This window comes from Cinclus cinclus, chromosome 8 (genome assembly GCF_963662255.1).
Source record: "Cinclus cinclus chromosome 8, bCinCin1.1, whole genome shotgun sequence".
NCBI lineage: Eukaryota > Metazoa > Chordata > Aves > Passeriformes > Cinclidae > Cinclus > Cinclus cinclus.
Genome location: NC_085053.1, coordinates 29,817,856 through 29,843,117, shown reverse-complemented (window position 1 = coordinate 29,843,117; position 25,262 = coordinate 29,817,856). Strand labels below are relative to the sequence as shown.

Here is a 25,262-nt window from a genome sequence, read left to right as displayed (position 1 = left end):
TCTCAGCCCATGGAATCTGTGGAATATTAATTTGGGCAGACTGTTAGTGCTGTATGGAATGAACTCCTGGAGAACTTAAGTTTTAATATTCATTTCCAGCATGGCAAACCAGTACATTTTTTTTTTTTCATCTCTGTTGGGTAGCTTGTTTACACAAAATCTTTCTAGAAAGTTGAAAGCAGATACTTGAAATCAAGATTCAGAGCACATTGGTTTATGATTCAATATCTGTGTATGGATCCAGCAATGGGTAACTTGTCTGAAAACCAGGTTTTGAAAATTCCTGTATCCCACCTTTCACTCCCCCTTTGGCCCTTTATTCCCTCCTCCTTCCCTTCAACAGAACAAGATGCTTTGTTGGCAAAAAAAACCAAAAAATAGAGTTTTTAAATTACCTTTGCTTTTTGTTTGAGAGGATACCCTGAGAGTGGGGGAATTTCTGTTGTTGAAGCTGGGATTCCCTGAAATAGAGATAATTCCTGCCCTTGAAACTGGGATTTCTCAAAATTGGGGCAGTTCCTGTCCTTGAAAGTGGGATTCCTCAAAACTGGGGCAATTCCTGCCCTTGAAACTGGGATTTCTCAACACTGGGGCAGTTCCTGCCCTTGAAACTGGGATTCCTCAACACTGGGGCAGTTCCTGCCCTTGGAACTGGGGATTCCTCAAAACTGGGGCAATTCCTGTCCTTGGAACTGGGATTCCTCAACACTGGGGCAGTTCCTGCCCTTGGAACTGGGGATTCCATGAGTTTGGGGCAGTTGTTGGAGCTGGGAGTGGGGGGGAAGGGGGCAGTTGTGGCTCTGGAGTCCCAGGATTCCAGCTGGGATGTGGGATTCCCACACAAGTCCTGCACTACCTGAGGCCTTCCCAGCTCTGCTCCAGGTGTTCCAGGAAGCAGCACTGGCTCAGTTTTCCCAGGGAATGTTTGTAAGGAATTCCTTTTTCCCCAAACAAAACCCACCACAGGTTTGATTTCATCCCCGTGTATCCCTTCAGTTCACAACAGGAGTTGAGGGAATGACTAATGAAGAGGATTTCTTAGGAGTTTTATCAGCATTTGCTAGGAGAATAGGAACAAATCTCTCATTTTATTTCACGTTTTCCTCTTTGACCAGCTTAGAACATAGTTGTAGTTTCTTAGCCAGGTGGAAAAGTAAAGGTAACTCCCTATTTTTATAAGAACTGTACAGGACAGGCACAAAGTGTTGGAGCCCTTGGAAATGTGGAATACCAGCCTGCTGAGCTGTGGTGTTAGCAGCTGGCTTTGCTTTTCCTGAGCTGTTTTCCACGAGAGCTGATGTTCTGACCCTCTGGGAGTATCCTGGATCACTTCCCTCACCTGCATTCCCAGCCCCAGGCAGGAGGAGCAGACACATTTTCCATCAGAGGGTGGGAAAATCTCTCAGTTCAGCTCTCCTGGCTCTGCTCTCAGTTGTAGGAGCAGAGCTGTTCCTTTTCCCTCTCCCATTATTTGGTGGGATGTGCTGCACTTCCAGCCTTAGGGACACCCTGGATCACAGAAAGGTTTCCCTGAAATACAAACCTTCCTTGAGCCAAGCTATTTGCTGTTCCAGTTGCCACCCAGGTGATTTTGCTGGCTGGGTTTTCCCTTTTCCTGCCTCTAGAGCATTCCCAAATGGCACCTAGAGTGGTTTTCAACACAGCTTGTAACTTACTGGTCCTCCTGCTGTTCTGCCAGATGTAAATTTGCCTCTTTCAGTCCATCTGTGTCAAGAACTTAACCTGTGAGCATTTATCTTTAATATTGGTGGGTGTTAACTGAAATAAAGGTTTATTTTCATGCTCTTTAAAAAGAAAAAAAAAAATGTCCTGGAAACACATGGAAATTAAATCACTTAGGTTCATAGGGGCTCACCTAGGGTCTGTCCCAGGAAGTCCAGCTTGCATTCCCATTCCCAGGATGGATTTTGCCTTGGAGAAACATCTCCCAAGTAAGTTATTTATGATGAATGAACTTGCTTTTAGTAGCATTTTCTGTCCTCTTGCTCCTGCTGTCACACCAGATCTAGGGGACTACAACTTTGAAATTCTGATCCTTTGGAAAAGAGCAGAAAAAGTTGGAAGCACGGAGCAAATTGGCTTTGGAATGAACAAGGGGGAGGCTCGAGCAGGGAAGTTGATCTCAAAGCTGGAATTTGGGAGGGGAGCAGTGGGGACTGATGGATCAATTCAAGAGTTAGCTGCGTGGGACAGGACATGGATTCTCCTGGAATGCCAGGAGTCAGCAGCTGGAGGAGCTGAGGCTGTAACAGCTCTGTCCATAGGGGTGAGTTTGCACAGCCAGAGCTCTGGTTTAGTAAATCCAGCTGTGCCAGCTCCAGCTGTGCCAGCTCCAGCTGCTGCTGTCCCAGAGTCATTCCTGCCTTGGCCACTCCTGGGCTGCTCTGCCTCAGCCACGTTCCACACTTTAGGTGTCCCCAGGAAAGCCAAAGCTGATATTCCTGCTGGAAAGGGGATTCTGAGGAGGAAAACATTTCCTGGGATGCTCAGGGCCATTACTGGGAGACTTCCAGGCTGGAGTTAAAAAAGTCTGGTCCTTGTCTCTCGGAGTAGGACTGGACATGAAACTCCACATTTTGGCTGGTTTGGAGATTGGCAGTGAGGAGGAAATGAATCCCAATGTTCTCTTATCCTTATGTTGAGGTAGAAAACCAACAGGCAGAAAATGATGAAAGACAAAACACTCCTTTATTAAAAAAAAAAAAAACAAAACAACTTGTTTTTGGCATCTAATCTGCCTTTGCAGTTGAATTTGGTTTGCAGAACTGACTTGAGGGTTGAGCTGTGGTGCTCAGGCAGGGTGTGGGGAACAGGCAGCAAGTTCTGGTTTTTTGGGTGTCTGGCCCAGTTCTGAGGGAGGTATTTTCCTTTGATGACACCCAGCCAGGTGACACAGGTGGGACCAGACCTCAGGACCCCAAACTGAAATGGCTGAGCTGATATTTGGCAATACCCAAATATGCACTTGAATGGTGGCACCAGCAGCCTGTGTCCCTGGTTTGGGGATGCAGAGGATGCTCCAGGTAAATTCATACCTGGACTGCTCCATCTCTTAACTGCAACGTTTCAGCTTTATTTTTAATTTCTAATGGTTCTGTGTAAAGCTGGAGCTTGACCAGAGAAAAACAACAGGAAGCCGAGTTTGGATTTCCAACATTTTATGCATATCCACACATCTGGTAAACAAAGTCATTAAACGTGTAGCACCCTTCCAGCCTGTAATTAGAACGCTCCAATAAATCACTGAAATTCCTCTTGGCAATCCATTTGACTGAGTACAGATGCTGCTTTTGGTTCTGGTGAGGAATTTTCCTGCCCTGAACTGAGGCAAGGAAGGGGATCTGCTGTGACTTGGTGCCAGGGGAGGAGCAGGAGCTGCTGAGCTGTTCCCTCCTTGCCTTTTGCATTTCCTTCCTCTTTCTGCTGGAAATGATGATTTCCAGCTCTGCTCCTGGGCTGGGCTCAGCCAGGCTGTGAGACAGAGCTCGAGGCAGCCCAGGCTGGCAGAAAGGGGCTCCCAAAATCCCTAAAATGCAGCTCTGGCATCGCTGATTCAGAGGGAGCAGCTGTGTCCGAAATATTTTGTCAAGTGCCAAAATCCAGGCTGAGCTCACGTTGAAACACCAAAATATTTCGTAAAATGCCAAAATTCCTACTGGGCTCACATCAAGATACACCGAAATATTTTGTAAAATGCAAAAATCCAGACTGAGCTTGCAGTGAAACACCAAAATAATAAAGTGACAAAATCCAGGCTGAGCTTGCATTGAAACACCAAAATATTTTACAAAATGCCAAAATCCAGGCTGAGCTCATATCGAAATACCAAAATATTTCATAAAGTGATAAAATCCAGACTGAGCTCTCATTGAATCACCGAATTACTTTGTAAAATGCAAAAATCCAGACTGAGCTCACGTTGAAACACGAAAATATTTAATAAAGTGCCAAATTCTTGCCGGGCTCCCATCGCCCTCTGCCTACCTTGGGAAGGAGCTGCAGCTGAGTTTCACCCGATCCAAAGTGAGATTCCCTGGGCAGCAGAGCACGGGAGTCAGGAATGGGTTTGGGAAGGAGGAGAAGGAGATGGGCTCAGGCTCAGGCTCGGGGGCTGAGTCTGGAGCTGGGGACAGGGAGGAGATGACGCCAGGGCTGGAGATGACGCCAGGGCTGGAGATGACGCCAGGGCTGGAGATGACGCCAGGGCTGGAGATGACGGCAGGGCTGGAGATGATGGCAGGACTAGAGATGTACTCGCCCATGGGCTCCATCGCCTCCACCACCAGCCTCTGGTACAGCTCCGGGAGCTGCTGCTCCTCCTGTGCCCACTCCCCGTGTCCCCTGCTGTCCACCACCAGTTTATCCCCAGGGATCCCCCCAGGGATGGGGTGCTCGGGTTCCCCCGCAGTTTCCTCCACCGGGCTGGTTTCGGGCTCCTCGAAGGCACTGGGTAGGAAGGGGCTGGAGGGAGCGCTCAGCTCCGCCTGCGGAGGGACAGGCCATGAATCCCGGCTCGCATCTCCCGGGATTCCCTCCCCACAGCCTGAAAACATGGAATATCTATCTCCACGTTCTGCCGTTTGATCTGCCCAGCACATCCTGCAGCCTCCTCCAAGCGGAGATTATCCTCTGCCAGAAATGGCTGCATTTGCTGCTTTAGGAGATTACCGGCCCGCATGGCTCCAATTGTTTGGGTTTTTTGTTTTGTTTTGTTTGGTTTTTTTTTTCAATGAAGGGTGTGGGATTAGAATGAAAAACTACTCTAATTTACTTTGGTAGCCTCTAAGCTCTTGGCCCACGTGGCGTTGGCAGGGTCAGGAATGGATTTGCTCTGCCACTGTGGCAGGAGGAGGGACAGGAGCCACTGTAATCTGCAGAGAGGACAAATTAAAATTCAATGCAATTAGTGCAATTACAAATTAACGCAATTAAAAATGTGAATGGTGAAACCTGCAGCACCCTTGTGCCCCTTGGGTGTGGAATTAACCCAGGTGTGATCGTGGATGGATCCTGGGTGTGGAATTGAATTAACCCAGGTGTGATCGTGGATGGATCCTTGGTGTGGAACTGAATTAACCCAGGTGTGATCCTGGACCTGCAGAGCTCTTGGCTGGGTGGGGATAATCCCCAAGGATTGCTCCCCTTCAGTTTGGTTTCAAGATCTGGTTAAAAATTCACAACATCTGTGGACTACAGGGTGTATTTTAAGTTCAGAGCCTGTTTTTGTTAAAATTTATGTACTCTGAAACCTTAATTTTGAACAGTCCTCACTGTTCCATGCTCATGAAGGGGCATGAACCATCCCATAGGACAAAGGAAAATGGTCTCAAACTAAAAGAGGGTCGATTTAGATTAGATGGGAGAAAAGATGATTTTTATTTTTTTGAGGGTGCCCAGAGCAGCTGTGGCTGCCCCTGGATCCCTGGCAGTGCCCAGGGCCAGCCTGGGACAGTGGGAGGTGTCCCTGCCATGGCAGGGGTGACACTGGATGGGCTCTAAGACCTCTTTCAACACAAACCATTCAGGGATTTAATCCCTCCTAACAACCATCCCAGCTTTACTGGGGCGCAGCCGATGGACGCACTCACGCTTTCCTTGCTGGAGGCACAGAACAAACGCAGGCTGAGAGGATGAAGAAGCTGCAGGTGAGCACCAGAGTCCCCCAGCCCTCAGCACCTGAAACGCAGAGCAGCCACCATTCAGCTCCAACAACAAAATAATTTAAAAAAACCCCAAATCCTCCCGTGCTCCACGAATAACCCACCCTCCAGCTCCGAGGAAACGGCACCGGGAGCTTAAAGGCAAAGAAAGCGACTCCGCATCTTAAAACCATCTGAAACTAGAAATCCCCAGCAGCTGAAGGACACCAAGCGATCTTCAGAGCGCTTGGAGAGCCCCAGTGATTCCAGAGGAGCGGGAAGAGCATTCCCGGAGTGTGGAAAAGAGGATCCAGGGGCAAGGAGCACCCTGGCAGGGTCCCTTACTTTCCAGGCAGACGCTGGCGCTGTTGCCCCGGGGCCCCTCCCCGGCCGCTGTCGCCGCTGTCATCCAAAGGTCGTGGTGCTCCCCGGGCTCCAGGTCAGGGATGTGCAGGGAGCGAGGAGCCCTCCCGGCAGGAATGGCTGCAGGGAAAACAGGCGTGGGGATGGAGAGCCTGGGATTCCGCTGCCTTCAGCTGGAATGGGGCTCTGGATAAAGGTGAGAAGGGGAGGAGGAGGAAGAGCAGAAGAGGAGGAGGAAAAAGGAAAAAGAAAAAGGATAAGAGGAAAAAGAAGAGGAGGAAAAAAGAAGAGGAGTAGGGAAAAAGAAAAGGAACAAAAAGAGGAGGAGGAGGAGGGATAAGGAAAAAGAAAAGGAAGAAGAAGAAGAATAAGAAAAAAAAAGGAGGAGAAGGAAGAGGAAGATGATGATGAGGAATAGGAAGAAGAAGAGGAATAAGAGGAAGAGAAAGAAGAAAAAGAAGAGGAATAAGAAGAGGAGGAAGAAGAACAAGAAGAGGAATAAGAGGAGGAGGAAGAAGAACAAGAAGAGGAATAAGAGGAGGAGGAAGAGGGGAAAAAAAGAGGAATAAGAAGAAGGGAAAGAGAAAGAAGAAAAAGATAAAGAGGAGGAAGAAAAAGAGGAGGGAGAAGAGGAAGAGGAATAAGGAAAAAGAAAAGGAAGAAGAATAAGAAAAAAGAGGAGGAGCAGGAATAAGAGGAAGAGGAATAAGAGGAGGAGGAGGAAGAATAAGAGGAGGGAGGTGAGGAAGACAAAGAAGAAAAAGATAAAGAAGAGGAAGAAGAAGGGCAAGAAGAGAAATAAGAGGAGGAAAAACAAGAAGAGGGATAAGAGGAGGAGGAAGAGGAAAAAAAATAAGAGGAATAAGAAGAAGAGAAAGAAGAAAAAGATAAAGAAGAGGAAGAAAAAGAGGAGGGAGAAGAAGCAGGGATAAATCTGATCATTCCAGACTGAGAGTAACTTGGAATGATCCCACTGGAGACCTTCAGGAATGAAGGGGAGCAGGAGCAGCATTTCCAGCCCCCAGGCACCCACCGTGGAGCTGGGGCTGGCCCTGCCTGTCCCTCCTGTGCAGGTAGATGTGGTAGCCAGTGATGCAGCCCCTCTGCTGGGGAGCTGGGATCTCCTCCCAGGAAACCAGGACACCGCTGGCCCAGGGGGTTGTGAACATCTGGGGCCCAGCTGATGGGGCTGCAAGACACCAAGGACTAATTAATACCAAGGACTGGTATCAGAGCTGAGCTTAAAATGCCTTGAAAACACCTGGAAGGGCGTTCCTGGGGTTCACCTTGGGCTGTGGAGTTCCCCCTGGTGGATGCTGCCTGTCCAGCTCTGTCCTGGTAAAGCGCAGACACGTGGATCTGATAGCAGACATTATCTCTGATGTGCTCTGCAGGGAGAAATGACAACTGGAGGGTTGCTTGTTCAAGGATTTTCTGCAGTCAGGGCAGAAATATTGCAGCAGCTGCTTAAATCTGAGATAAATCTTGTGATTATTGATAGAAATTTCATGAAGAAGGGGATTAATTTTTTTTCTGATCTACTGGGCCCTGCACAGGCTTACTGGGCATTAAACTGAAAATAAATGGTTTCCCCACTGCCAGAGGGCAGGGATGGATGGGAATTTTTTGAAGGAATTGTTCCCTGGGAGGGTGGGCAGGCTTGGCCAGGGCGCCCAGAGAAGCTGTGGCTGCCCCTGGATTCCTGGAAGTGATTTTAGTAAAAACTATAGAAATATAGAAATGAAATATAGACATATAGACATATAGAAATAAATATAGAATCCCAGGCTAGTTTGTGTTGGGAGTGACCTCAGATCCCATCCAGCCTGGCCTTGGAAATCAAATTCACCCCTGACTCGTAGCTTAAAATATTTTCAGACCAAGCTTGGTGCTGTGCCCAGCCCAGGGTGGCATTTACCTGCTATCACCGTGGACAGGTGGGACGGGGGCAGCTTCACCCAGGTGTGCCAGGGCTGCAGGTGTGGCTGTGCCCACTCCACCACATACCCCTGGATGGGCACGGTGGCTCCAGCAGGAGGGCTCCAGCTCACCAGGATGCTGCTGTTCCCCAGGGCCACGGCAGAGACTCGCTCGGGAGGGGGCAGATCTGACAGGGGAGAACAAAAAAATCACTGTCAGCACAAAGCTGTTGCAACCTCCGTGGAAATGTGAGGTTTGGTACCGTGGGTTTTACTGGAGCTCGTCCACTTGGAAGGATAAGAGTGAATTTTGATTCGGGAGAAGGTGCTGGTGGGAAGGTGAGGAGCAGCCTCGTTCCAAGGGAAACGCGTTTTCCAAGGGGAATTGAGGTTGGGTAAAAGGGTTTTTTATGGAATGAGTGATCAGCTACTGGAATTGTCTGCCCAGGGAGGGGTGGAGTCACCATGGCTGGACGTGTTTAAAAAAGGATTGGATGTGGCTCTGGGTTTAGCTGAGGTGTTGGGCTGGGTTGGACTCCGTGATCCTCGAGGTCTCTCCCAGCCTGGTGGTTCTGGGATTGTGGGATGGTAGGATTGTGGGATTCCTGTCTGTTCTCATGGATTGACACCCACAGCACATCTTGGCTGCGCCATCCCAAACCCAAACCCAAACCCCGGGAGGTGCTGGCACAGCACATCCCAACACCCTGCCCTGCTGGAACCACCAGGAAGGAAGTGGAGCTGCTGCAGTGATTCCAGAGGAGGAACAGAGATATCCCAAGGGCTGGAGCCCCGCTGGCCTGGAGCTGGGGGTGAAGAACAGCACGAGGGAAAGAAAAGTGGATCTTCAGATTCCTGAAATTCCAGTGGGATGAACACAAAACAGAGGGACCACAGTGCCTGCAGGGTGTGTGGGACAGGAAGCACAGCCCAGCTGTGATCCAGAGGATCCATCCCCAGTCCATGGAGCCCAGCTGTGATCCAGAGGATCCATCCCCAGTCCATGGAGCCCAGCTGTGATCCAGAGGATCCATCCCCAGTCCATGGAGCCCAGCTGTGATCCAGGGGATCCATCCCCAGTCCATGGAGCCCAGCTGTGATCCAGGGGATCCATCCCCAGTCCATGGAGCCCAGCTGTGATCCAGGGGATCCATCCCCAGTCCATGGAGCCCAGCTGTGATCCAGAGGATCCATCCCCAGTCCATGGAGCCCAGCTGTGATCCAGAGGATCCATCCCCAGTCCATGGAGCCCAGCTGTGATCCAGAGGATCCATCCCCAGTCCATGGAGCCCAGCTGTGATCCAGAGGATCCATCCCCAGTCCATGGAGCCCAGCTGTGATCCAGGGGATCCATCCCCAGTCCATGGAGCCCAGCTGTGATCCAGAGGATCCATCCCCAGTCCATGGAGCCCAGCTGTGATCCAGAGGATCCATCCCCAGTCCATGGAGCCCAGCTGTGATCCAGAGGATCCATCCCCAGTCCATGGAGCCCAGCTGTGATCCAGAGGATCCATCCCCAGTCCATGGAGCCCAGCTGTGATCCAGAGGATCCATCCCCAGTCCATGGAGCCCAGCTGTGATCCAGAGGATCCATCCCCAGTCCATGGAGCCCAGCTGTGATCCAGGGGATCCATCCCCAGTCCATGGAGCCCAGCTGTGATCCAGAGGATCCATCCCCAGTCTATGGAGCCCAGCTGTGATCCAGGGGATCCATCCCCAGTCCATGGAGCCCAGCTGTGATCCAGAGGATCCATCCCCAGTCCATGGAGCCCAGCTGTGATCCAGAGGATCCATCCCCAGGCTGCAGAGCCCAGCTGTGATCCAGAGGATCCATCCCCAGTCCATGGAGCCCAGCTGTGATCCAGAGGATCCATCCCCAGTCCATGGAGCCCAGCTGTGATCCAGAGGATCCATCCCCAGGCTGCAGGATCCTTACCTGGGCTGCCCAGGTGGGTCAGGATGGCCGCAGGGGCTGAGCTGCCCCGGGGGTTACGGGCGCTGACCGTGACCCTGTGGCCCAGCCTGGGGATGACCCTGGAGAAGCTGGTCTGGGTGGTCTGGTGGGATTGTGCTGGCAGCTCCCCGTGCTCCAGGGCTTCCAAGGTCACCGTGTATCCCAGGATTCTCCCTCCTGCCTCTGACTTGCTCAGAGCCTGCGGGGAAATGCATCTGTCACTGGCTACTGACAAAGGTGCTGTCACCTGGGAATGCTGGAGAGGGACTGGGGATAAAGGCATGGAGGGACAGGACACAGGGAATGGATTCCCACTGCCAGAGGGCAGGGATGGGTGGGATATTGGGTAGGAATTTTTCCCTGGGAGGGTGGGGAGTGGCTGGGATGGAATTCCCAGATTTGCTGAGGCTGCCCCTGGATCCCTGGCAGTGCCCAGGGCCAGGCTGGAGCAGCCTGGGACAGTGGGAGGTGTCCCTGCCATGAGTCCATCTAAACCCAAACCATTCCAGGGTTCATTTTTGCCTCTTAATTCCGGTTTAGTGAAGCCCTTTTGCTGTGAGATGCTGTTTTTTTCCAGCACAGCTAGGGACAGTGAAACCCTTCCTGCCCTGAATTCCAGCCACACTTTTCACACGGGAGTGAAAAAAAAAAAAAAAAGACGATCATCTGCTCAGCTGGATTTGTCAAAATGAGCAGGTTTTGCTTGGGAGGAAAAACCTGGATTTTAATTGAAGCCACCATAAGGAACTATTTAAATGGAGCCACTCAGGACACACATCTCTGACAGCCTGTGGAGCACCACACCCTGGTTTTTAACTCCCTCTGGGTGCCTGCAGTTGTACTCCCAGATTCAGTTTCCTGAAGTTTCTGTGACATCAATTAATTTGTTCGGCTAATTTTTGCCATAAAGGCACCAAGCACAAACCAAAATGTTTGCAGTGCTCTGGCAGCGGCTCAGCTCAGAGGCAGCACTGGAAAACTGCTGAAATGAAAATTTCAACCCTTTTCTGGGTATTTGTCTGAGAATAAGAACACACCCTTGGTAGGAAGTGGTCCTGAGTCTCAGTCTGGCTTTGAAGCTGCTGTGAAACCTCTAAAAGCAGTTTATTGCCTGGTTTTATGAATGATGCTGCAGGAAGTCACTCCTGATAAAGAAAGTACTGCAAGATAAAGTTCTTCAAGTTAAAGCCACAAAGTCTGGGGCCGCAGAATCTCATAACAATTTCTGCTTTCACTTGAAGCACAGTGTGTGTAGTGGGGTGGGGGAGAACACTATTAATTTTTTTTTTTTTTTACCCAGCTCTGGTGGGTTTTAAATCAAATTCTGTGTGGAACATTCCCTGTGGGGTCCCAGCCCCCAGCTCTGCCCACCAGACCCCAAAAATGCTGGGGAATCTGGAGAGGGGCTTGGGATAAAGGGAATGAGGGACAGGACACAGGGAATGGATTCCCAATGCCAGAGGGCAGGGATGGACGGGATATTGAGAATTGGGAATTCCTGGTTGGGAGGGTGGGGAAGGGCTGGGGTGGAATTCCCAGAGAATCTCCTGGATCCCTGGAAGAGTCCAAGGCCAGGTTGGAGCACCCTGGGACACTGGAAAGTGTCCCCTGCCCATGGAACAAGGTGACCTTCAAGATCCCTCCCAATCCAAATAATTCTGGCATTCCATGAAACTGTAGGTGGAAAAATTATTCTGAATCTCCTCCCAGGGAGGGGGACCCTTAATCCCTGTCCCTGGGATCTGGTGAAACCCTTGTGCTCTCCCCAGCTTCAGTCCCTTCCTGCAATCCTAAAAATCCTAATTCCTCCTCTCACCAGGCTCTGGGCTTTGTTTATCCTCTCACCTGGCTGGGTTTTGCTGGGGTTTCACTGAACTCACCTTCCAGAACAGGGAGAGGTTCTGGTGCCCAGAGTCCAGGTCCTGCTGCCGGTACCAGACATCCAGGATCCCAGTTGGCACTGGTGGGGAAGGAAAAGCGGAGCAGTGGGAATGTCTGGGGTTTGAAACCAACAAACGAGACAATGAGGAGGGAAAACCCCTGAGAAAATTCAAATGGAAGCTTTAAAATATCCCTGGAATGCTGCAGGCTGTGCTAGTCCATGTTTGCTGTCGTTTGGCTGCTTTGAGGATGGGAATCATGAAGAGAACAAGGGATAAACCCCAGGAGAGGAGCTTGGATTTGCTGCTGGCTTTATCCTGACCTCAATGGTCAGGATGGCTCCCAAGGAGACACCAAAGCCCAGCATTAGCTCCTGTCTTTGCAGGAATTTGAGGCTTGTGAAGGTCCCTTGGGTTGGTTCCATCAATCCTGGAACAGGCAGCCTCGGATGAGGGAGTTAGGGAGATGTGTAGGATTTTCCTGCCTGGCTCCAGGCAATAAATGTCTTTAACAGCCTGTCTGAGGCAGCTTGAAGCCCTGCTTCCTTCCACAATTTTGACTTGAAACTCTTGCTATTTTGAAGAAACCTCCCAAAATTACATTAAAGGGAAGATCTGGCTGGTGGACGTGCTCCCGAAATCCAGAATCTGAGCTAAATACGTGAAGAAAGCTGAGGTGACAGAGGGTGACAGAGCTTGACTCCTCAAGGAACAGCATCGACTCATCAAATTAAAATCCTAATCTTTAACATCTGCAGCAGGGGACAGCTGATGAACAACCCAGGGCTGTAGCAAAGCCACAGAACCTTCCATGTCAGCGATGTTCAGAGCAGTTTGCCCTGGGTTGAATTCAAAGAGTGACTGGAACAGAAAGGAGAAGCAGCAGCAGCAGCAGCAGAAATAAAACCGGAGCACTGACTGTGAGCTCCAAGCAGGAAAATTCAAATATGGGATTGCACCTGCTGCCCTCCAGCCTGGATTTGAAACCCACATGAACAAGGTAAGGTTTCTGTCAGTTCACTCACAAAGTAAAATAAAAAAAAGGAGCAGGAGGAGGAATTTCTCCTTGACAAGGTGAAATTTTGGGTTTGAGAGCAGACAACTTGTGGAGAAGTTCAGCTCCTCTCAGGCAGAGCTGTGATGATGCTCCCAGAGCTCCTTGCCTTGCTGTCACCTAGTCTGAGGACACAAAGTGCTCCTTGATCGGGTGAAAACCTGCATGGGCAGGGTGGGGTGATGGCCACAAAGTCAGGGTGCCATGAAAAAGGGGAGAAACCTGCTGAGAGGAAGGTGGGGGAGGGAGGCCAGGGCTCACACCTCCCTCAATCAGTGCCTCTTACAGAAAATGCTGCTGCCACAGTGGGGAATGGGAAACTGGCTGAGTCAGAACAGCACCAGCCCCAGTAATTCACAAACAAAAAAATAAAAAAGAAATAAAATAAAGAGCAGCCAAAGCAGGACAGCAGAGAATCACGCAGTTAGAGGGGTTGGACGGCACTTTATCAATCTCATCCCAACCCCCAAAATCCTCCAGCTGCTCTCGGTGAACTCTGGAAATTCCTGCTTTGTGACAAACACGAACGGCTTCACAGTTTGTTCATTAAAAACGTGATTTTCTTACAGAGACTTCTCTCTCTTGGCTCTGGCTCTGCATCTAGACTTTGCACAAAACAACCCAGCAGCACTCTGGCCCCTGAGCTGGAGTTTCCCTTGGCATGCAGGGATTAGGGCTGGGATTTGGTATGGGATTAGGGGAGGGATTTGGTCTGGGATTCAGAATGGGATTAGGGCTGGGATTCGGGATGATATTTGGATGGAATTAGGGATAGGATTTGGTATGGGATTAAGGCTGGGATTAGGGCTGGGATTTGGGCAAGGATTTGGGCTGGGATTAGGGCAGGGATTAGGACTGGGATTCAGGATGGGATTAGGGCTGGGATTCAGGATGGAATTAGAGATGGGATTCGGGATGGGATTAGACTGGAATTAGGGCTGGGATTAGGCTGGGATTAGGAGAGTTCATTACCTGCTGCTGGAGTGCGGCTCTGGCTCCTGCTCCAGTCACTCCACAGCCCTCGCCCAGGCAGGATCCTGCAGCTCACCTGGAACTCATACTCTGTGTCAGGCTCCAGCCCCTGGAGATGATATTTCTCCCTGCTGAAGCTTTCAACCTTCAGTGGGCATGAAGAAATCGATATTAAACTCACAAGGAAACAAGGGCTGCAGGCACTGGGAGGCTGAATTCCAAATTCAGAGGCTGACTTTAAAAAACAACGGAGAAACTCGATCTGAGGCAGCCTCAAACACTCAAAAAATGATGTGAGGGATCATCAGGCCTGCAGGGCTTCATCTGAAAAATCCCTCGTTTCCCATGTGCCAATAGCAAAATCTCTGTTTGGGTGATTTGCTCAGCTCCCAGCAGAACGTTCCCTTTGCTGCTTAAAGCAAAAACTTCATGGAATCCTGGAATGGTTTGGGTTGGGAGGGAACTTAAAACCCACCCAGTGCCACCCCTGCCATGGCAGGGACACCTCCCACTGTCCCAGGCTGCTCCAGCCTGGATTTAGGCACTGCCAGGGATCCAGGAGCAGCCACAGCAAATCTGGGAATTCCAGCCCAGCCCCTCCCCACCCTCCCAGCCAAGAATTTAATCCCAATATCCCAGCCATTCCCTGTGTCCTGTCCCTCCATCCTTGTCCCCAGTCCCTCTCCAGCTCTCCTGGAGCCTCTTTATGCCCTGCCAGGAGCTCTGGGCTCTCCCTGGAGCTTTTTTTCTTCTGCAGCAGTTCCACAACTCCCTGAATCCCAGGAGGATTACCGTGCTCCAGGTGTGCCTGCTGAGGGGACGATATCTCAGCCTGTAGTGCTGTGCTTGTGCTTCATCGTGCCAGAAAAAGCTGCAGCTGGTGGCAGAAGAATCATCAAATTCCACTGAAAAATCAGGAGGGTTTGGCTTCACTGGTACCAAAACAGAGAAACAAGCGCAGCTCAGGAGGGTGGTTAGGTGGAAAATAGGATTATAGGTTCAGGCTGGATGGATGTTTTTTTCCAAGTGGTTTAATGTTTAATGTTTTTCCAAGAGCTCCAGAATATTTTGAGGTTTTCCTCAAGGTCTGGGGCTGACTGAGAGGTGGGGAGTGGTGCTTTACCTATGTCTACTAACATGAAGGTGAGGGGCTGGGAAGAGGCATTTCCTAATTTATTGTAGGCAGAAACCACCACGGTGTAATTGGAGTCAAAATCCAGCTTGCTCAGAGCCTGAGAGCCAAACACCTGGTTGGGGATTTCTTCTGGAAAGCAAAAGGCATCGGTGCCATTGGAGAGCCTGGAACAGAAGGAAAGGTTTGGTTGTGTTTCTGTGGAGCAAGAAAGGTAAATCCTGGGGGTGTGGGGACAGGATAAACCAAATCCTGGGGGTGTGGGGACAGGATAAATCAAATCCTGGGGTTTGGGGACAGGATAGATCAAATCCTGGGGGTTTGGGGACAGGATAAATCAAATCCTGGGGGTTTGGGGACAGGATAGATCAAATCCTGGGGCTTTGGGGACAGGGCTCCCTTTCCAAAGGGATGGACTGGCACAGCCTCAGTGTCTGCTGTACCCCAAGGGGGCTGATGATCAGAAAGCTGCTCCAGGGGATAATTAGGCATTAGTTACATTTACTCCCCATCACTTACTCTATTCTGTAGGCAGTGTCGAGGTAGGTGAGCCTTCCTTTGTCCCAGGTACAGGTGGGATGTCCCCGTGTCCCATACTGGATACAGGACACGTTCCTGGGCTCCTCTGGAGGATCTGAAACAGAAATTCCCATCCGTCCTAAAATCCCAGCCTGGTTTGGGTTGGACCTTTAAGGGTCCAACATTTTTCAGCCCAAAGCTCTCCATCCAGCCTTCAGTGTTTCCTCCTCCGAGATGCTGGTAGGAGACGTTTTAGGGGATGCTGGGGAGGGAGGATGTTGTTGGCTCTGAGCAGGCAGATTTATTGAGCCCGATTTGTTTATTTCTTTATTTATTGAGATTTATTCCTCCCTTCAGGAATAACTCCAGACAGGAATGCACAATTCCAGCCGGGAATATTTCCAACAGGGAGATCCCCTCACATCCAGCACCAATCCTGGACAAAGCCACCCCAAAGCCAGTACCAACTTCCACAGGGAAGCTTTAAGAACCAGCTATAACTAAGAACTGGTTTTCCCCTTACTTCCACAGAGGATATCGATTCCACAAACGAGTTTGGCCTTGTCCCCACAGATGGCTTTGCAGGTGAAGATGTGCTTGCCGTGGGCAGCGACCACAAAGGTTTTGCTGACTGAGCCTCCCTCCCTCCTGATTTGCTCGGAGGCGTTGAGGAAAATCGCAGCCCAGCAGCCGGCAGGTGTCGGGGGTGCTCGCAGCTGGCAGGACAGGGTGACCTTGGTGCCGCTCCGGATGGCGCTGGCGGTGCTGGCTGTCACGTTGCCCTTGGCACAGAGCCCTGCGGTGCCACCGCGGGCAGCTCTGCCCGCACTCACCGCCCCTCTCCGGCAGGATTCTGCGAGGGAGCGGAGGAGCGAGCTCAGGCAGGGGCCCGTGGGATTTGGAACTTGGCTGCGGGATGTGCCCGAGTTCCCCCGCCATCCCCACCCCAAATGTTTGATGGAGAAATTCCGGGATCTGCACGGGAACTCGTGGGATGCTGCCTGGGATCAGCAACCGCGGGATCGCGCCCGGTCCCCGAAAAAAACCCACAACAACCCCAGGCAAAAAGTACAGAACCCTCCTTTCACTGGGGATTGTAAAAGTGCCTGGGCCAGTGGAGCTGTGGCAGGAGGCGCAGGATGGACCTGGAGCTGCTGGAGAGATTCCAGAGGAATCCACGGAGCTGCTGCAGGAGCCAGGCTGGGAGAGCTGGGGGTGCTCACCTGGGCAGGAGGAGGATCCAGGGAGAGCTCAGAGCCCCCAAAGGGGCTCCAGGAGAGCTGGAGAGGGACTGGGGACAGGGATGGAGGGACAGGACACAGGGAATGGCTGGAAGCTGCAGGAAGATGGATTTAGATGGGATACTGGGAAGGAATTCCTGGGTGGGCTGGAATTCCCAGATTTGCTGTGGCTGCCCCTGGATCCCTGGAAATGCCCAAGGCCAGGCTGGAGCAGCCTGGGACAGTGGAAGTGTCCCTGCCACTGGGTGGGATTTAACCCAACCCAAACCATGCTGGAATTCTGTGAACACAATATTTTTTTATTTTTTTTTTCCTGTTCATGAGCTCTGCCTGCCCCTGTGCCTTTTCCCACATAACCAACAGCTCCACCTCGAACTAAAAAACCAAACCAACTCCCTGCATCACTCATTAACTCCAGAAAGGAACATGCTCACTGGCACTTGGAGTAGAAGCTGGCAAAAAACCCGTCCTAATTAGGCTGAGTTCTTCATTTGAGAGATAATTGCTCTGTCGGAAGAAACCCCTCTTACCTGCTGGGAAGTGCAGCACCAACCAAATTGCTGAGGGCACGATCCATGAAAATGGCATTTTGGTGCTCAGAGAGAAAGGAATTCCTGTTACCAGCTCCTGAAAAGCGGGGACGTTACATAAAGAAATTATGTACAGGAGCTACGTACAGAAATTAAGTACACATCTTCGTGTTTTTCTGCTTTACTACTTCAGAAAGCCCCAAATAAATGCTCATTTTGTGAGAGCTCCCTAATGAACATTCCCTGGTTTTATCGAAATCCAGAGGCTGTGAGGTTCAGCCTGGCAGCGAGCAGTGCCTCAGCTCGGGCAGAAATTCTGCACGTGGTGCCTTCTGGAGGTGATTCGTAAGTGCCAGGGTGAGCAATCTCAGCACCGAGGTTCTTCAGGGAAATGCTCTGCCTTCCACTAAACCGAGATCACCCGGGGGCAGTGCGAGCAGCCATAAAAAAAAAAAAAAAAAAAAAAAAAAAAACCAAAAAGAAGGAAAAAAAACAAAAAAAACCCCCAAAACTAAAAACAGCTGCTGCTGACATCAAAATGCCCAAAACGCCAGAGTAAAAGGGGTAAAACCAGCTTTAGTTCAGAGAAAAGGGGTAAAACCAGCTTTAGTTCAGGGAAAAAGGGGTAAAACCAGCCTGACTTCAGAGAAAAGGGGTAAAACCAGCTTTAGTTCAGAGAAAAGGGGTAAAACCAGGTTTAGTCCAGGGACAAGGGGTAAAACCAGCCTGATTTCCAAGCACCTGAACAGAGGAGCAGCCAGGGAAGCGCTGAAGATTTAAACTGTGATGCGAGCAAAGGATGAGAAACTGCTGAGGAAAAACCTCCAGCTCACAGTGAGAACATTAAAAATTATTGGGAAACCCCTCCAGACTGCCCGGCAGTGCCATGCCTTAGGTTTTAGTTTTGTATTTCCAGATTCTGCAGTGCACTGCTGTGTGACTCTGAACTCCACACAAAGTGTTCCAAGCTCTCCTCACAGCTCAGTCACACAAACCAATCCTTTCCCAGCCCCACAACCAAGGACACCGCTGCAGCTTCACCCCAAAAAGTGAAAAAAAAACCCAGAGGGAGGAGAGAATCTGGGAGGGTGGGACTGCAGAGCTGGAGCTGGGATTGGACAGTGAACCCAATGTGGAAATGGATCAGAACTGATAAAAGTGTGAAAAATCACGACCACCTTCCATCTTTGGTGGAGCCATGGCCTGGCTTTTTTATTGCCCAAGGTATTGGGTAATAGTAAGTATTCTAATATTTATTTTAATATTTTAATATTTATAAATTATAGTATATTTATATATTTATATATTTGTATATTTATATATTTATATATTTATATATTTATATATTTATATATTTGTATGTTTATATGTTTATATATTATAATATCCATACATACCTAATATTTATATATTATAGTACATATAAATACCTACTTTATTCCTTTAACTCTGTCTAGCCTCTGTTCCAGGTAGGCTCTCAAGGCACCAAGTGAGGGAAATCAGTATTTTGCTGCTTGTAGGTACTGAAATAAAAGGACATTGTCCTGTGGCAGGAGGGGGACAAGCCTCGAGGTGTCTCTGGGGTACCAGCTTGGGGCTGTTCGTGCTCCTGTCCCCAAAAATCTCACCTGAGAGCCACTCTCTGTCACCCTGTGGAGGTCACAGGGACAGCCCTGGAGCCCTGAAGTGAAAGCAGCTGCCTGTGAACCCCACTTCTCCCTAAAAAAAAAAAAAAAAAAAATCTCTATTGTGCTTTCCAAGAACTGGCAGGGACAGCCAGCCGGTGGTCAGCGGTGGAAAGAGGAACATCTCAGTCATTTCAGGGAAGAAAAAACCAACAAACCCCCCACTTCTTGTGCCCCAAATTTCACACATCCCTAATTACTGACACTGGCTGGGCTTTTAGGGAACTTTCCTGGACTTTGGCTGCTCCCACCCCACCAGTGGCACTCCAGGTCATCCCAAGCCTTGGCACAGTCCTGCCCGAAATTTGGGGCTCTTCCCGAAACTGCCAAGTGTGGGGGATTTAATCAGAGCTCAGGGAATGGGGACAGCGCTGCTCAGGATGGATCTTTGGCACTGCTCCGTCCCAGGGGGCAGGGAATATCTGGGATAGTGAGAATTCCTGGGCAGCAGCATCCCGGGGCTGGTGTTATCCCGGGATATTGGGATTCCAGGGTAGCCTGGAAAACAGGGAGACTAGAGCAGGAACATCCGGGGCAAAGAAAATCTCGGAGCAGGATCATCCCAGAGAAATGAAAATCCCAGGGCAGGAGGATCCCAAAGCAATGAAAATCCCGGGGCAAAGAAAATCCCGGGGCAAAGAAAATCCCGGGACAAAGAAAATCCCGGGACAAAGAAAATCCCGGGGCAGGAGAATCCCAAAGCAATTAAAATCCTGGGGCAAAGAAAGTCCCAAAGAAATTAAAATCCCAGGTAGGATCATCCCAAAGCAATGAAAATCCCAGGACAGGAAAATCCCAGGGCAACGAAAATCCCAGGACAGGACAATCCCAGGACAATGCGAATCCCAGGACAGCATCACCCCAAGGCAGCAGCATCCCGGGGGATGCCGCCTTTCCCAGCTCTCCGCTATCCCGCTGCCCGCGGTCGGGAATGGCCCCTCGGGATCCCCCAGCCCCGCTGTCCCCATCCCTGTCCCCATCCCTGTCCCCCCGCTGTCCCCATCCCTGTCCCCATCCCTGTCCCCCCGCTGTCCCCATCCCTGTCCCCATCCCTGTCCCCATCCCTGTCCCTATCCCTGTCCCCATCCCTGTCCCCCCGCTGTCCCCATCCCTGTCCCCATCCCTGTCCCCATCCCTGTCCCCCCGCTGTCCCCATCCCTGTCCCCATCCCTGTCCCCATCCCTGTCCCCCCGCTGTCCCTATCCCTGTCCCCATCCCTGTCCCCATCCCTGTCCCCATCCCTGTCCCCATCCCTGTCCCCATCCCTGTCCCCCCGCTGTCCCCATCCCTGTCCCCATCCCTGTCCCCCCGCTGTCCCCATCCCTGTCCCCATCCCTGTCCCCCCGCTGTCCCCATCCCTGTCCCCATCCCTGTCCCCATCCCTGTCCCCATCCCTGTCCCCATCCCTGTCCCCCCGCTGTCCCCATCCCTGTCCCCATCCCTGTCCCCATCCCTGTCCCCATCCCTGTCCCCATCCCTGTCCCCCCGGTGCCCAGCCCGGGGTCGCTCACCCCCAGCCCCGAGGCCGCTCCGGCAGCTCCGCCTGTGCCGCAGCCGAGCCCGGCCCCGGGGGATGCTCGGGACAGGGAAGGGAAGGGAAGGGAAGGGAAGGGAAGGGAAGGGAAGGGAAGGGAAGGGAAGGGAAGGGAAGGGAAGGGAAGGGAAGGGAAGGGAAGGGAAGGGAAGGGAAGGGAAGGGAAGGGAAGGGAAGGGAAGGGAAGGGAAGGGAAGGGAAGGGAAGGGAAGGGAAGGGAAGGGAAGGGAAGGGAAGGGAAGGGAAGGGAGAGGAAGAGAAAGAGGAGATATAAAATAAAACGCAGCCCAGCCTCCCTCGCTCAGAGCAAGGGACTCGTCCACTCTCATTTCACCTTCTCTGTGATTTTTGCTTTCTCTCATGTTTTCAGCGCTCCCACAACCCCACTGCCACGTTTGAGAGTTTTAAATGCATTAATATCTTGCTGCTATTGTTCCTTCTCTTTTCAGGCCGTCACAAATTCAGCTTTTCTGACTGATTAGGATCCGCTTTTCTTACCTCGGACACCTCAGGTATTTCAGGGGCAGCTCTGGAAACGAGGGGACGCAACGTTTGCAGCCTCCAGGAAATCCCAAATTTTACCTTTGAGCCTCCAGCTGTTTCTTCCTCCCTCCCAAAACCAGGAGCAACATTTGGGGCTCCTTTCTAGAGCTACCAACAATTATCATGAATCTGCTGGAGGAGCTGACACCCCAAAACATTCCGAACAACAAAAACTCCTTTTTACCTCTTCTTTCCTCTCGGTGTTCATCCGTTCCCCTTTCCCAGAGCCCTTCCCGGCTCAGCCGCAGCTCCACGAGGATTGGGATGAGTTTGAGGCAGGACGCCGTGGGGAGTTCTGTGGGTCCCAGTGCCAGCGCTCCTGCCCGGGCTCCTTTCCCAGGAATTTCGCTCCCGCTGCTGCAGCAGCAGCGTTTCCCTCCCCAGGACGCGTTTAAGGGGAGAAGCTGATGGATGGTGCCGCTGATCGGAGCTCGGTGTTGCGGTGACAGGCGGGAGGAAATCACCAGTCCATCACCCTCCACAGAACACTTGCTTCCTTTTTTACTTCTATTTTTTTTCTTATTTCCTTTTTGTTCTCTTTTAAAAATGTTTTTGGTTTTTTTTCTGTTTTTATTTCCTTTACATAGCTGTTTTCCACTTTTCTTTTTCCTTTTCCCCTTTCTCTTTTCTTCTTTTGAATCTTTTTCGTTGTCTTTACCTGCTTTGCTTTTCCTTTTCCTTTTTCTTCTTTTTTATTTTTTCTTTCGTCTTCCTTCATCTTTTCCTCCTTTCTCTTTGTCCTTTTTCTTTTCCCTTTTTCCTCTTCCTTTTTTTTTCTTTTCCTTTTCCCCTTCTTTATATTTTTATCATCTTTTTATCATCCTCATCTTTTTTATCTTATCTTTTTCATCTTTACTTTTTCGCCTTTCTTTTTCCCTCCTTTTTTCTTTTCTTTCCCTTCCCCTTAATTTTTAAGCACCGAACTCTGCTTTTTCCCTGTGATTCTTTCTTCATGGACTCCTGCTGACCAGAGAACTCCAGAAAGAAAAAAAAAAAAACGAAACGTGTCGGGATCGGGGGAGGCGACACCGAGGGTGGGGACAAGGCCAGAGGATCCCGGTGTCACCTCCGGGGCTCGGGGCCAGCGCCGGGGTTGGGGAGAGGCAGAATCCTGGAATTCCGGAATGGTTTGGGATGGGAAGGACCTCAGAGCAGTGCCACCCAGTGCCACCCAGTGCCACCCAGTGCCACCCCTGCCACGGCAGGGACACCTCCCAGTGTCCCAGGCTGCTCCGGCCTGGCCTTGGGAACTGCCCGGGATCCAGGGGAAGCCACAGCAAATCTGGGAATTCTATTCCAGCCACTTCCACCCTCCCAGGGAACAATTCCTGCCCAATATCCCACCCATCCCTGCCCTCTGGGAATCCATTCCCTGTGTCCTGTCCCTCCATCCCTGTCCCCAGTCCCTCTCCAGCTCTCCTGGAGCCCCTTTGGGGGCTCTGAGCTCTCCCTGGGTCCTTCTCCTGCCCAGGTGAGCACCCCCAGCTCTCCCAGCCTGGCTCCAGAGGGGCTCCAGCCCTGGACCAGCTCCTCTGGACTCATTCCAGCAGCTGCACAACTTCCTTGTGGTGTCCATCTCATCTCCCTTGGACCCTGCACCATGGAACTGTGGCCCGGCAGAGCCGAACCCCGGCTGCAGCAGCAGCAGGAGCCATCCCTCCTGCAGGGTGGCACTTCCAGGGTCCCCTCTGCAGTGGCTCCCTGTTTTCCATCCCTTTGTGTGCCAGCGGCTCTCAGCTGTCCCCAGCAGGATGGAATGAGCGGTTCAGCCTGGAAAATCCCATTGTCCTGCTTCCTTCTGAGCTTCCAACCACACCAAGGCAGGACCCGAGGGGAGAGCTTGGGTCCAGCAGTGCTGCTCTAGGAAATCGGGTGATGCACAAAACACATCGAGATCTGTATCCTTCAGAGGTTCAGGCTGCGGGTTCTTCTGCATTCTTGTGGCAAAGTTAACTCCTCTCTGTTGAGGAAAGGCTCGGTCGGTCTGGTGAGCAGCACTCACAGAATCTCCCTTATTAAATCACCTCTGTAATTAATTTTCTGTTCGCTGCACTCAGCTCTGCTCCCTCATCCCCAGCCCTGCTCCTTTTCCGGCGCCAATCTCATGGGATTCGCCCTGGGAAGTTGACATTTGGGAGCTGACACTGACGGGGAGCATGGTGAGAGGCAAACCACAGCCTCATCTCACACATCCTCTGCTCTGAAACGCTGACCTGGCTCCGGGCTGTGCTGCTGAGCTCAGCCCCGTGCAGCACTCCTCATCCTCCTCCACAAAGGCTCTGGGATGGCAGAGGCTCCCCCACATCCCATCGTTTTTAATAATTATTCATCTGTTTTGTCGTGAGGCCGTCCCAGCTGCTGCTGGTTTTGCCCTGCCACGTTTTCAGGTGGGTTTTGCTGACCCAGGCATTTCTTTGCAGCTTTGCAGGAGCCTTGGTCACAATCAGGGCTTTGATCTGTGAGCTCAGAAATCCCCGAAGGTCTCTGGGTGTTACTGAGCTCTGCGAAACCTCCGAGCCTGAAATCCAATTTTAGCCTCGGCAGAACCTTTATCTGCCCCCCAGTCTCTCCCGCAATTTACTGACAACCAAAGCCCTGCAGGGCTTCCAGCGTGGGGTGGGCTGCAAGCACAGAGTCAAACCCAGCAGCACCACGTTACTCTGAGGATGTTTCTACCATCTCCTGCTGCTCTTCCCAAAAGGTCTTAGGTGCGCTTTTTTTTTTTTTTTTTTTTTTTTTTCCTTTTTCCCCTGAGGTTTTACCAGCTGTAGCAGCCCAGAGTCGGTAGATAAAAAGCAAATGAAGGTCACGCCATCACTTGGTGACTAAGCTGAGCCTAAACCCAGCTCTCTGTGCTGCCAACATCAAACCAGAACGAATTCCACATCCTCCTGCATGGGAAAGGGCATAAAGGGTTTAAAATTGCAACTCAGATGTACATTTAATGCATCCTTTATTTGGTGTTAATTTTATTTATTGTTTCTTTATTCTCGTTTCGGTTGAAATAATTTCCGATCTGACTTTTTGAAGAGGTGAACAAGGCCCACAGGGGAGTCCCTGGCGGATCTCTGGTGGTGGTGGGAATTCCTTGTGCTCCCCCTGGTAGAAACATCCTGCTCTGACGGGGTGGGGTTCAGAGCAGGAGTGGGTGGCTCTCTGTTCTCCAACCCCCTCGGGAGCTCTGAACTGTCTACACCCAAATTCTTGTTTCTTTTCATTTGTTCCCTCCTTCCCTTTATATAAAAAGACCTTTCTAGTGAGGTTTTGTTGGATGAGACAGCACCGTGGTGCATCTCTGTGGGTCGTGAAAATCATGGAATTAATTCCTGAGCTGATAAACAACAAGTGGGAATGCCTGGCACTGGATCCGACTGCCAACGGTAAAACCAAGGTTAAAAGGGGGGATAGAAAACCCTGATACAAAAAATGAGAGAGTTTGCAATATTTGAGGGAAGGAGGGAAGCCTGAGATGTTAAAATAAGTCAGTGGAGAGTGACTTTGTGAAAGGATTCATCCATCCCTGGAAATGCTCGAGACCAAGTTGGATGGGGCTTGGAGCAGCCTGGGATGGTGTTTGGGATCCTAGAATCCCGGGATGGTTTGGGAGGGACCTTAAATCCCATCCCATCCCACCCCTGCCATGGCAGGCACAACTCCCACTGTCCCAGGCTGCTCCAAGCCCCATCCAGCCTCATCCTGGGCACTTGCAGGGATCCAGGGGCAGCCACAGCTTCTCTGGTCACTCTGTGAAATTATTTCCTTTAGCAGAAATATTTCCTTTATCTCCCAGGGATCAGCGTGGGGGTTGGCACCGATGACTCTCTGATGTCCGTGCTGGGATCTGGGAACGCTCCATCCCTGCCCCACTGCTGGGAGAACAAGAGCTCTGCTCCTCTGGCCACTGCTCTGTTTGCAGGGATCCCTCCCAGGGCTGGAGATTCCCCCAGCAGCTCCCTGAAATGCAGGACCAGCCCAATTTCCTGGCAAGAGGAGCGTTTTCCCCTCGAGGTTTGGCAGCTCAAGTGGCAGAGGCACAAGTCTCAGGATGTGGATTTAAAAAAAAAAAAAGAAAAACCAACCAACCAACCAAACCAAAAAACCCTTCCCTGCCTCACACCTGGGCTGCTGAAAGTTGTGTGGCTGTTCTTGTACAATTTCCTTCCTGGATAGGCAACACTCACCAATTTCAGCCTCTCTGCCGTGCTACACTCACATTTCTGTGTTTGTTTGCTGCTTCTGAAGAGGAATCCTCCCCTCCTTGCCAGGCCACAGCTCC

General features: G+C 51.0%; 1 protein-coding gene across 1 annotated transcript; it reads right to left on the bottom strand.

The window, feature by feature from the left end:
* Nucleotides 1–4,001: 4,001 nt before the first annotated feature.
* On the bottom strand, nucleotides 4,002–19,222 carry IL12RB2 (interleukin 12 receptor subunit beta 2). The gene is made up of 16 exons (XM_062497344.1): nucleotides 17,225–19,222; nucleotides 15,977–16,306; nucleotides 15,454–15,568; nucleotides 14,926–15,101; nucleotides 14,595–14,734; nucleotides 13,803–13,947; nucleotides 11,777–11,856; nucleotides 9,879–10,095; nucleotides 7,942–8,130; nucleotides 7,310–7,411; nucleotides 7,057–7,212; nucleotides 6,006–6,143; nucleotides 5,610–5,697; nucleotides 4,793–4,892; nucleotides 4,258–4,505; nucleotides 4,002–4,164 (listed from the first exon to the last, which is right to left on the bottom strand). The coding sequence occupies exons 1-16, from the start codon at nucleotides 17,280–17,282 to the stop codon at nucleotides 4,002–4,004; spliced, it is 2,445 nt and encodes an 814-aa protein (XP_062353328.1). The 5' UTR covers nucleotides 17,283–19,222.
* Between the last annotated feature and the right edge of the window lie 6,040 nt (nucleotides 19,223–25,262).

Bases quoted from the DNA above. Each gene is read 5' to 3' on its own strand.
- IL12RB2 (XM_062497344.1), bottom strand. From the start codon at position 17,282: ATGCCATTTTCATGGATCGTGCCCTCAGCAATTTGGTTGGTGCTGCAC. The intron at 7,412-7,941 runs GTAAATGCCACC...TTCTCCCTGCAG, and splicing joins CCTGTCCACGGTGATAGCAG to AGCACATCAGAGATAATGTC. The intron at 6,144-7,056 runs GTGGGTGCCTGG...TTTTCCCTGCAG, and splicing joins GGGCCAGCCCCAGCTCCACG to CCATTCCTGCCGGGAGGGCT.